The following is a 12,758-nucleotide window of genomic DNA, read 5'->3' on the forward strand; positions in this document are numbered from 1 at the left end:
TTTCTCATACTGGCTCCCCCGTGGGAATCGAACCCACAACCCTGTCGTTGCAAGCGCCATGCTCTACCAACTGAGCTACACAGGACTCACGATGCAATACGATCCTTCTTCCCTTCCTTGAAGTAATCACTGATTTGACATGACTGATGTAAGCAACCTTGCATGTCAGATCAGTGATTACTTGGAGGATGTATTTAAAGAGTAGTCGAACAGGGCCAATGTCTGGTCCTGCTACAGATTATATAGCACATTTGAATTAATTATAACAAAGACAGGAAAACATCAGTTGTCCACTATGTGGGACCATTCACTAGTATCACAGTACTAGAAAGTTGTAAGATATCAACATGAGGGAAAAGCAAGAGACCAAAACAGTTTGAGAGGGGAGCATACTACAAGGGTGATTTGAGAATGTTCTAATCCCTTCAAACTCAACTCTGGACCTCGAAGCCAGCTCCACTTCATTTCTTTCATTGTTCGCCTCTAATCAGGGACAGATTTAGACCTGGGACACCAGGTGTGTGCAATTAATTATCAGGTAGAATAGAAAACCAGCAGGCTCCGGACCTTGTAGGGTAAGAGTTGAATACCTCGGTTCTAACCTTTTCTGACTCTGTGTGGGGGACTGTATGGGTTGTACTTTATCATGTCAGTCTACAAGTCTGCAGTCACAAGACGATAAAACCCACGGTTTCAGGGAATCCGTTTGGCCAATGGCGAAGCACAGAATTGTAGTTATTTAGGATGTTATTTAGATCAGTGATTCTGTCCGGTCTGACTGCAAGGTTGTGAAACTCAAACACACACAACACTATCAAGTGCTGCTCTGATGTCCTACCATGGGGCTTTAAAAAATCTTCCATGGTGCACCCATTGAGTTGGAAAGAGGGCCCACCCCCGTTTGCTGTTTTCGCATCGGTGACAGCATGGACAGTGCCATTTAGGGCTATCTCCCTTTTAAAGTGGTCAATTTCTTCTTCTACGAGTTTATCGGCGGTACGTAAACAAAGTGAAAAGGTGCATACCACCACCTGCTCTACTGCAGTGTGTATAGTCTAAACAGGAATAAAGCCAAGGTTTGCTGACCTGGATGGAATTCTGTGTGAATTCTGTGATCTCCCTTAACCCATAGGAAGTCCCACCCATTTGACTACTTAAAGATTGTTAAAACCTTCAGTGGCACTGGCCATGCTAAACAGTGGCGCTGGCCATGCTAAACAGGCTTTGTGGCAAGTGTGCCCTCTATCCATCTCTATGGATGCCCTCTAGTTTTATCCCACCTCTCCCTGTTTTAGCCATACCCTCTCCTTGAGCCTCTGTCCTGCAATCAACTCACCCCAAACACTTTAGACAGATCTAACAACTCAGAGACTTTGTGGTTAGTGTCCGTCCTAAGATTGGAAGGTTGGGGGTTCGATTTGATACTCAGCATTAGGGAGATGGATTGTGGGTAAGGCCCTGTGACAGACGAGCATCCTGTCCAGAGGGTTGTACATCAAGCTGCATCAACCTACAGAAACAGGTAATAGGCTGCTGCTCTATGGGCCATTCTGGTTCAGAGAAGGCTTACTTCTTTCTTCTTAGACAGATTTGATTTACAGGGGGATCTAGATGAGGATGGAAGGCACAGTAGAAAAGGTAGATGGGGATTGAACCCCAGTTCATTTTGTGTCGAGTGTTATCACTTGACATGGCTCTGCACCAGTTGATTGTTAATGTAGTTTGAATTGGCTGTACACTCTTAGAGAAAAAGGTGCTATCTAGAACCTAAAATGGTTCTTCGGCTGTTCCCATAGGACACACATACTCAACTCTGGACCTCGACGTGAAGCCAGTTCCACTGCGTTTTTTCATTGTTGCCCTCTAATCAGGGACTGATTTACACCTGGGACACCAGGTGGGTGCAATTAATTACCAGGTAGAACAGAAAACCAGCAGGCTTCGGACCTCGTTGGTTAAGGTTTGAATTCCCCTGCCATAGGAGAACCCTTTGAAGAACCCTTTTTGGTTCCAGGTAGAACCCTTTTGTTCCACGTAGATTCCTTTACACAGAGGGATCTACATGGAACCCAAAATAGTTTTACCTGGAACCAAAGGAGGTTCTACCTGGAACGAAAAAGGGTTATCCTATTGGGACAGCTGAAGAACCCTTTTGGAACCCTTTTTTCTAAGCGTGTACTTGTTCATCAAACAAGGCTGTACTTCTACATCTACACTGCAGGAGCTGTTGAAGTTGCTTCATCCATTATCTGTTGACCGATTGAAATCAACAGGGACTTGCAGTAACACTTGACTTTAAAGCCTGTGGGTATAAAACATTGTAAGTCTTGCCATAGGCACATATGATCCCCTTACAATCATCTCATAATAAATGCTGACTGAATACCTTCCAAAACATAATTATAAGCCTTGTTATAACGCTCATTCATGTTTATAACATGTTATAAAGCATTATATCTGCAGGCTTTATTTAAATTGTTACCAGACTTGCTACTCTTATTTAGTTATTTAAAACAAAACTTGTATGGCTGTTTGGTTGATTTTTTTCTTTGAGAGTCACACACCATGTAATTATTTTGTGATCATGGCCCTGATCTCTACAATCTCCATTAAACAGAATGTTTCTGCAGATTAGGGTTTTGACCACGCTTCTCTGAACATTAAGTGTAACACATTTTGATGCTGCAAGTTAATTAAAAATGGTGAGAGAAACATCCTATTGACCTTCTTATTCTTTATGTAGTATTTTAGTATCTATCAATCAAATGTATTTATAAAGCCCTTTTTACATCAGCAGATGTCACAAAGTGCTTATAGAGAAACCCAGCCTAAAACCCCAAATCTGGGTGGTAGCCTGACTAAGAAATGTGTTGTTAGCTCCCCAATCTAGAGCATAGGCTTTTGCAAGAGCCTCATGGAACCCAGGGATCACTCCATGTCAATTGGGGACATGAGGACATGAGAGGGTGCTGAATACAATGTAATCCAATTCAATAATTGTGGACCCAGCTTGCTATAGAATTAGCCTACTACTATTACAAAATTCCTCCATTCCAGGTATCCTGACTGATTTCTTGACTGGCCATTGACTGGCCATTTTCAGAAATTGTCACAATATTATTAAAAGTTCCGAAATGTAGGTCGTCATCCATTAAGTGTTTCGTGTACTGGATCAGCTGTTCCAAAATAGGCTCGCTAATGAAATACAACATATATTAGCATATTAGCAGTGCTACTGCGCATCAAACACGTTATAATATGGGGCGGCAGGTAGCTTAGTGGTTAAAAGCGTTGTGCCAGTAACCGAAAGGTCGCTGGTTCTAATCCCCGAGCCGACTAGGTGAAAAATCTGTCGATGTGCCCTTGAGCAAGGCACTTAACCCTAATTGCTCCTGTAAGTCGCTCTGGATAAGAGCGTCTGCTAAATGACCAATTATTATTATTATAATTATAATTATTATTATAAGAGAATTGCGTAGGACTGGGCAGCAGCGTCATAGCCAATGCTACAAGTACCCTCTCGGCTAGGTGTAACCCATTGCTTAAATTGAGTACATATTAAGCTAATAGTTTAGTATATTTCATTTGAGCCAATAGTTTTATCAACACTGCACACTCCTTTATTCTATTGGTTTTCCCATTGACAGTTCCGCCCTCTGATTGACAGCTCTCAGATGAGAACCTTCTGTTCAACCAGCTCGAGACAGAGAGAAAATAGAGTGCCTTTTGAGTCCTCATCAGCATCGGACAGAAAGTTTTCATTTCGAGTTTAAAGCTAGAAAAGTTACTCAAAGTAAAGTATTTCTCTATTGTGTTTTATCTTCATATTGCTACTAAATCCGGCTATTTTCTATTAAATGTATTCTTGGTGTCCTGCTCATTTTATTTATAGGGCCTAATGTTTACTCTCACTGCTCCTACGAGCCTAGCATTGCTGTACTAACCCAGGAATGAGGAGTGGGTTACATAAGTGAAAGGGGCAGCAATTTGTGTGGTCCTCTGTAGCTCAACTGGTAGAGCCTGGCGCTTTTAACGCCAAGGTAGTGGGTTCGATCCCCGGGACCACCCATACACAAAAATGTATGCACGCATGACTGTAAGTCGCTTTGGATAAAAGCGTCTGCTAAATGGCATATTATTATTATAAGCAACGGACCCTCTCAGTAGTAGCTAATAATGCATTGGTCGGCTACTCCGTCTCTCCCGTTATTTACTATTTCAAAGCGCAGTTCTCTTTTATTATTCGTTCCATTATATTTGAAATGATCAAAACAGAACCCTCCTGGCAGATGTGGCCGAGGATAATTTGACAAGTCAGCACGAGACTGCCGGGAGTAGAATAAAGACCATGTTGGAGAGCTTTGCGCATTTCTCCATCTCGGGTGCGGGTCCAGACCGTTGTGTGATACGGATTTCTTTGTGACCATGAAGTTAATTTGAATTGCTCACGGATTTGTTTTTAACGAAGTTTAGACAACAATGAAGTACGGAATGGTTGTTATCACTGCTGGCTTTTCAGGTTTACTCAGCTTCAGCTTTCTTGCAGTGGCAATTGGGAGCGACTATTGGTACATCATCGATGTGAACAGAGCGAACCTGTCGGACTTGGAGGACCTGAGTTCGCATTCCGGTCTCTGGAGGATCCGTGAAGGTATGTCCACCTAATTAACAATCGTATACCACATTCATGTTTTTTTTTTACGTACCCCAAATCAAATGCCGTAGCCTAGTGCGCGCACACTTTGATATAGCGGTTCACGATACATTGCGCTGTGATTTCTGGTAGCTTGTCTAATAACTTGGAATACATATGCCTAATTTAAACCTGTTGCACCACCCATGTCAGCCTGCTACTACGACCCACTGGGCACAGACGTCAGTTCAACGTCTAGTTTTAATGTATATTTGGTTGAGTTGTCAACTAACGTGAATTCAACGTGACATCAACCAAAAATGTCATTTAGGTTAAAAGTTGGGTGAAAGAAAATACGAAATTCCCATAACTTGATGACATTTTGCAAATCCAATCACTTTTCCATGTTGATTCAACCTCATCACATTTCATTTTTTTGGTTGAAATGATGTGGAAACAACGTTGATTCAACCAGTTTTTGCCCCATGGGAAATATATGTTAATGTAGGTTTTTTCTCTCTCATTCCAAATTTAATTTAGCTTTCCTTACTTTATTTTAGATTACATTTATTTAAATTAAACTACAAAAACTGATTTTAGTTTTACCTTCAAATTGCTGCCCCTTTCAGAATGGACCGAATCCTGGTCTATAGGCATCTCTGTTGTAAATCAGCTAATCTCACCCACCGAGACTAATTTGCATGCACAACACATTACAATAAACAGATGCACTTTAGAAGCATTTTTTTCCCACATCAACATAGCACACTTGTTTCTTTCCCCTTGTTTTTTAAACAGCATCTCTGTCAACATAGAGCATATTTCCTGTTGCAGACAGTAAGTTGTGTCCCAAATCACACGCTATTTGCATAGATCTCTGGTCAAAAGTAGTGCACTACATAGGAAATAAGGTGCCGTTTGGGACGGAGCCATAGGGGAGTGACATATTACGCAGGGGGCACCTGCAGTGTCTGATAGTGTATCAAGTCAAGTGCTACAGCACACTACTGCAGTACACAGTGTGTCAACAGTATCAATCATTGCTATAGATTTGTTGATTCATGCCCTGTAAAGATTTTTGTCTGAGAGCTCAGCAGTGAAGCAGCTATCGATGTTAGGCACACACTTAGTAACCGGACATTAGCAACTAGATAGGCCTTACACAGCCATAGGTATGTGTCATAAGCCTACCTTTTGACTGGTATTTTAACATTGTCTTGCATGTCTACCAGTCTGAGAGGTCTAATATAATATGCAATACCTGCCATTTAGCAGAAGCTTTTATCCAAAGCGACTTACAGTCATGCATGCATGACATTTTAGGTATAGTCTACCGGTCTGAAAGGTCAACACATATCTTGTGTTTGCTCTTCTTTACAGGGAAAAATGCCACCTCTTGGCCAATCCAGTCCTTCTTTGTGGATACCTCCAACAAAACTGAGATAGAGAAGCACCTTATCAGTGAGTATGTGGCCTCTGCTATGTAGCCTCCGACGGCTGCTTCTTGGAAGACTTTAGCCCTATTCGCACTGGACTAGTATTACTAGAGAACGTTGGTTATGTGATTATTACTCCAGAATGTCCGTTATTCCAGAGGACGATTCGGACTGGATTAGTTTTTATTCATACTTTTTTTTTCTCAATAAATTGACATTTATGACGGAAGGCTGGAGGTTTTAATTCTAAGCGTGAAGATGTCCAGGTGATAGGGCCACACTGATAACTCGAGCTTGGTTTCCAAGTTTCTAAACCATAACAAACCATCTTTGGTATAGTGTCGTCATAATATTTGTATTGAGGAAGTGTGATCATAATCATTAGAATATTTTAGCAGTACATCCTAAATGCCCCTCAGCCTTCAGATGTGAGCTAAACAGTGCAATTGCACTTGAGATGCATTTTAAGCCTATGGATGAGAAAGTTAACTTATCATTTCCAAACGTTTAGGTAATTTAGTTGTATGCTGCTTTGCAATCTATTAACAGCAATGATTGCATTAATTAGGTGCAATATTTTTACTGATGCATTTGGCAATATTCAATTAATACGCACACAACGTATAAACAAATGCATTCACTGTGAAAGGTGATACATGTAGGCCATTGATATATAGTTTATGCGCAGCACTTAGTTCAATTTATCGAATCAGTTATTGTTTTCTTGCTCAAACCGCGAGCAACACCTGTCAAACTAATTTCTCTAAAATAACAGGGATGTCAATTCGCACGGGACTAGTATTATCAGAGGACCTTGGAGTTCGCCAAAAAACTGTAGGTTATTCTGGCTGGAATTGTTACTCTCCTGCCATGTAAAAATTACTGACATGGCAGATTCTTACGGGACTACAATTACAGATGTGGTGTTTTGTGCTCGTGCACATAATTACATTACCCGACCTCCCCAGTAAAACGAATCCCATCCCAAATGGACACAGACTGTAGTTAGTTCAAGCTCTGTCACACCCACTCACAACATTACAGGTTGTTGAGTCTGTACGATGGGCTCACTGTTTACAAAGTGAATCAGCATCGTTGGACTCCACTTGGACAGTACAATATAGACCCCATACAATGAAAAGGTTCATTACAAAACATGTAGTTGAGCTTTTATCTGCCTGTAGTGGACACTTGACTTAAGGACAAGTAGCATTTCAGGAAGATGGTGGTGAAACAGACCAAGCTGAGAAACAAAGTTTTTCTTTTTTAATGGATATTTTGGATATATTTATATCATTGTCAAACGTGTGTGTGTGTGAGTGTGTGAGTGCAGAAAGGTGAGAAGGCTGTCAGATATGTGTGTGTGTGTGTGTGAGTGTGTATATACAGTACCAGTCAAAAGTTTGGACACACCTACACATTCCAGGGTTTTTCTTTATTTTTTACTATTTTCTACATTGTAGAATAATAGTGAAGACATCAAAACTATGAAATAACACATATGGAATCATGTAGTAACAAAAAAAGTGTTAAACAAATCAAAATATGTTTTATATTTGAGATTCTTCAAAGTAGCCAGAAATGACAGTACATCATTACTTTAAGACATGAATATGTCAAGAACTTTGAAAGTTTCGCAAAAATCATCAAGTGCTATGATGAAACTGGCTCTTATGAGGACTGCCACAAGAATGGAAGACCCAGAGTTACCTCTGCTGCAGAGGATACGTTCATTACCAGCCTCAGAAATTGCAGCCCAAATAAATGCTTCACAGAGTTCAAGTAACAGACACATCTCAACATCAACTGTTCACACACACAAACAGACACACACTGTGTGGACATGTGTTGGTGAGAGGACAATGTACAGTGATATCTATTTTTCCAGATCACAGTAACCCTGCATGCTTTGCATTCTGGGTCTTCCTGCAGACTCCCACAAGGTGATAGTCATCCTGCTGCCTCTCAGTCTGTTGCTGGTCGTGTTGGGAGGGATCTGTGGTCTGGTCAGCTCTCTGGCCAGGAATCCCAGCCTGCTGGCCGGCTCTGCATCCTACTTCCTCTTCTGCAGTAAGTGACTTTCTGGAGCATCCACTGGTGTTCAGGCCTGGGTCGTGTTCATTAGGCACTAAACGGAAGAGAACGGACTGAGATAAGGAGTTACTACCTGGACTTGTCCAATGAGAAACACTCTTTTTAGTTTTTTTATTACGATTTAAAAAAAAATCTGTTGCGTGCCTTAATGAACACGACCCTGGTTTTCAGAGCTGGGTTAAAATAGTATTTGTGTTTGGTTGAGCTTTCCCAGCACAATGGAAACAATAGAATAGTCCCAAAAGTGCCAACTTTGCCAACCTGGCACTCAAGGCAGACTCGATCAAAGGTGAACCTTTTGAAAGAAAAAAAAAAAGACTGTGGATTAAAGAGCGACTGCTTTTAAAAAGCAACGAATCCTTTTGAGGCATCAATATGAGTCAGAAACAGTTATTCTAGTGTCAAAATTGACTACAAAGTGTAAATAAAATAATTTTGGTCATAAAGTCAGTTTAGTCTACAACAGAGTTTGTAACATCTGTGCGTCACACTGCGTTTACTTGAGAAATAATGCACCAAACACCTTAGTTAGATGTAAAATTGTGCAACTAAAACATCCTCGGCCAAAACGTCAACATTTATTACAGATTTCTTGAGTTATCTTAGATTCATTCTTGGGACTTTGAGGAAGTGAAATAGGCTTCCACTTCTACAGTTTGTCATGGGGGACAAACATAATTAACCAAATGTGAAATCGGTCAGGAAACTGAAATCTCATTTTTCTAATGAGCAATATGTGCCAATCGGTGTGTTCAGTGGCTCTTTAAGTTTTATCACAAACACCAACATGAAGTGTCTTAATAGGGTGTCGGGCCACCACAAGCTCCCAGAAGAACTTCAATGCACCTTGGCACAGAACCAGCGCCCCAGGGGTGCTGCAGCAAGACACTGAACACCTAACCTGCCCCAGGGGCACTGCAGCAAGACACTGAACCCCTAACCTTCCCCAGGGGCACTGCAGCAAGACACTGAACCCCTAACCTGCCCCAGGGGTGCTGCAGCAAGACACTGAACCCCTAACCTGCCCCAGGGGCACTGCAGCAAGACACTGAACCCCTAACCTTCCCCAGGGGTGCTGCAGCAAGACACTGAACACCTAACCTGCCCCAGGGGCACTGCAGCAAGACACTGAACCCCTAACCTTCCCCAGGGGCACTGCAGCAAGACACTGAACCCCTAACCTGCCCCAGGGGCACTGCAGCAAGACACTGAACCCCTAACCTGCCCCAGGGGCACTGCAGCAAGACACTGAACCCGTACCCTGCCCCAGGGGCGATACAGCAAGGAACTGAACCCCTACCTTGCCCCAGGGACACTGCAGCAAGATACTGAACCCCTACCCTGCCCCAGGGGCAATACAGCAAGGAACTGAACCCCTACCTTGCCCCAGGGGCACTGCAGCAAGACACTGAACCCCTACCCTGTCCCAGGGGCGCTGCTCTGCGGCTGACCCTGTGCTGCTTCCAGCCTCTAGGACAGGGCTGTTCAACTCCGGTCCTGGAGGGCCAAAACACTTCTGTTGTTTGTTTCTACTTGGTAGTTATTAATTGTACTCACCTGGTGTCCCAGGTCTGAATCAGTCCCTGATTAGAAGGATAGGATAAAAACCAGGGGTGTTTTGGCCCTCCAGGACCAGAGTTGAACAGCCTTGCTCTAGCGGAATTAAAAAGACCAGACATGTTTCCAATTAGATTGACAAGTCGTCAATAACAGCCCTGCTGGAAAGATACATACCTTCGCTGGGGTAGCATGTGTTCATGTCTGTTTGCAGTCTCACACAAAGAAGACATATTTCATTCATCTGTTTTTTTTTATTTCTTGCAGCAGCAGAATAAATATGGCATAATGAGAGCATCATGTCTCGTAATGTCTAACCCTTACATTTTGACCCATAAATAATAACTGCTCTATGTCTACCTAATGGAGATAGGAACACCTTATGTGTTGCCAACTTGACAAGTAAAAAGCTTTCCTTGTGAATAGCTTCTGATGACAGCACTCAGCACCTCCAAACAGAAGAAGATATGAGAACTAGTCCAGCTGAGACTGAGTGAAGTGCTGTGATGAAGAACCAAAATACACACACATTTCAAATCACCCCCACAGTGAAATAAAATAAAAACATGAATATATCACTTTCTGTGAGGCACACATACTGTATATCAACCATTATAAGTAGGCTATTATATTATTTAGTTTTTACTTCATTACCATTTTTTGTTAAGGAAAGAAGGAGCCATGTTAATTATCCTGCTACTCCCAATGCAGGTTTGATTAATCTTCAGCCAAGAATGCACATAAACATAGCATTATGTATTTCTACATTATTATAGTAGTAGTTTTTTTTTACATTACATGTAACTTACTTATAGTGTAACCACTTGACTTTGTAGCTACTCCTCCACTATAAGTTCTACCTACTTGGGTGATTCCCCGGCAGCTGTTGGCGCCAGAAAGCCCACCACTCATCAGTAGTCCAGAGTAGGATGGTACAGTCCTACTACAAGCCTCTGCCATCTCCACTGTCTTCGCTTTTTGACTTCTCCTCAACCTCAGACCCTGGCATTTCAAACTCAATACAACCAACCAACTGACTGCCAGCTTTGCAGTCTTTAAACATCATTGCGGGTTAAGATAATTAAGATCAACATTATGCTAATTATTAAAACAATATGTTTATACTGTATATATATAAATAATATATATATATATATATATATATATATATACAAATGTACAGAGAGAAAGAGAGAGAGAGAGAGAGAGAGAGAGAAAGAGCAGCCTAGACTTCTAGACTTCTATGAAGATGAGAGTTAATTTGCAATTGTCAACTTTTTATGAGAAACACTCACATAGAACCAACTGTGGCAGCTGTCAAGAACAGATGTATCTTATTGAACAAAACACGCCTTTCCTCCCACAAACACTGCAACAGATCATGCTCTTTCTGAATCCACATTCTGATCAAATCTTATTGTGTTACACAGCTGATATCCTTGCTGGTATATAGCTACATTGTCTTGGTTCTGATCAGGAGGAGTGCTAAACAGCACCATTTCAATATTTGATGGAGCATTGATCAGAGGTTGGAGTGATTGCTCATCACGGTAGTGGGGGAAAACTACCCAGTGGTAATTACATTTACATTTAGCAGACGCTCTTATCCAGAGCGACTTACAGGAGCAATTAGGGTTAAGTGCCTTGCTCAAGGGCACATCGACAGAATTTTTTCACCTAGTCGGCTCGGGGATTAGAACCAGCGACCTTTCGGTTACTGGCACAACGCTCTTACCCACTAAGCTACCTGCCGCCCCGTAATGGCAAGGAATCAGACTGGCTTGGCCTGATAGAACCAGGATATCAGAGTCTACTTGGATGTTTTGGCCTGATTGAACCAGGATATCAGAGTCTACTTGGATGTTTTGGCCTGATTGAACCAGGATATTAGAGTCTACTTGGCTGTATTGGACTGATTGAACCAGGATATCAGAGTCTACTTGGCTGTTTTTGATTGAACCAGGATATCAGAGTCTACTTGGATGTTTTGGCCTGATTGAACCAGGATATCAGAGTCTACTTGGCTGTTTTGGCCTGATTGAACCAGGATATCAGAGTCTACTTGGATGTTTTGGCCTGATTGAACCATGATATCAGAGTCTACTTGGATGTTTTGGCCTGATTGAACCAGGATATCAGAGTCTACTTGGATGTTTTGGTCTGATTGAAGCAGGATATCAGAGTCTACTTGGATGTTTTGGCCTGATTGAACCAGGATATCAGAGTCTACATGGATGTTTTGGCCTGATTGAACCAGCATATCAGAGTCTACTTGGCTGTTTTCCACACAGTTGATAAGCAGCCTTGTTTTTATGTCTGGTTTCATGAAAACAGAAAGCACTCTCTTTTTCGATATTTGTTTCCCTGTGGTATCATTGCTTCAATGATATCAACCAGCTAAATTAGAAAAAATAAATAAAAGCTACATTAGGGCTTATGTTCTATTCTGCATCCATAATTGGACAACTGAGGGAGTTTTCTCAGACAATTGAGGGAGTTTGGTCTGACAATGCCCTAATATGGATGCCATAAAACAATGCATATGTGGCTGGATGTTATGGTTTTATACGGATGGAATCATACTGTCTGGGCCTGTTTGAACTAGGCCTTCAGAGTACTGCTGGGCTGTTTTCCACACAGTTATTTACCTGTGGTATTACTTAGTCTGAGCCTGTTTGAACTAGGCCTTCAGAGTGCTACTTGTTTTTCTCTATGGTCTTCAGGCAGCAGGCTGGTTGAAATGAATGTTGTGATGAAAACAAAAAGCACTATCTTTTCCAGTATTTTTCTCCTACTCGTCCAATATTGTAGACATTACAGAGATCCATCTGTTCTGTCTTTGTACTGGATGTGCACACCTTGTACTTGAGACAAAGATAGACTCACTCACACAAAACAAACACACAAGCTCTCGCTCTCTCTCTCTCACACACACACACACACACACACACACACACACACACACACACACACACACACACACACACACACACACACACACACACACACACACACACACACACACACACACACACACA

At 41.8% G+C, this 12,758-nt stretch overlaps 1 protein-coding gene across 2 annotated transcripts in view; it reads left to right on the forward strand.

Moving 5' to 3' along the window:
* The first annotated feature begins 3,676 nt into the window (after window positions 1-3,676).
* The window catches only part of LOC121570346 (transmembrane protein 235-like), a 30,595-nt gene continuing 21,513 nt past the window's right edge, over window positions 3,677-12,758 (forward strand). Inside the window, exons 1-4 of one of the 2 annotated variants that reach the window (XM_041881801.2) lie at window positions 3,677-3,793; window positions 4,547-4,651; window positions 6,014-6,094; window positions 8,002-8,139. In XM_041881801.2, the coding sequence (XP_041737735.1) occupies window position 3,793; window positions 4,547-4,651; window positions 6,014-6,094; window positions 8,002-8,139 (325 nt within the window). In that variant the 5' untranslated portion in view covers window positions 3,677-3,792. Of the gene's footprint in view, window positions 3,794-4,326; window positions 4,652-6,013; window positions 6,095-8,001; window positions 8,140-12,758 lie in introns of those variants that run through there. The other variant, XM_041881800.1, reaches the window with a different exon arrangement.

This window comes from Coregonus clupeaformis, unplaced genomic scaffold, assembly GCF_020615455.1.
Source record: "Coregonus clupeaformis isolate EN_2021a unplaced genomic scaffold, ASM2061545v1 scaf0164, whole genome shotgun sequence".
Taxonomy (NCBI): Eukaryota; Metazoa; Chordata; class Actinopteri; order Salmoniformes; family Salmonidae; genus Coregonus; species Coregonus clupeaformis.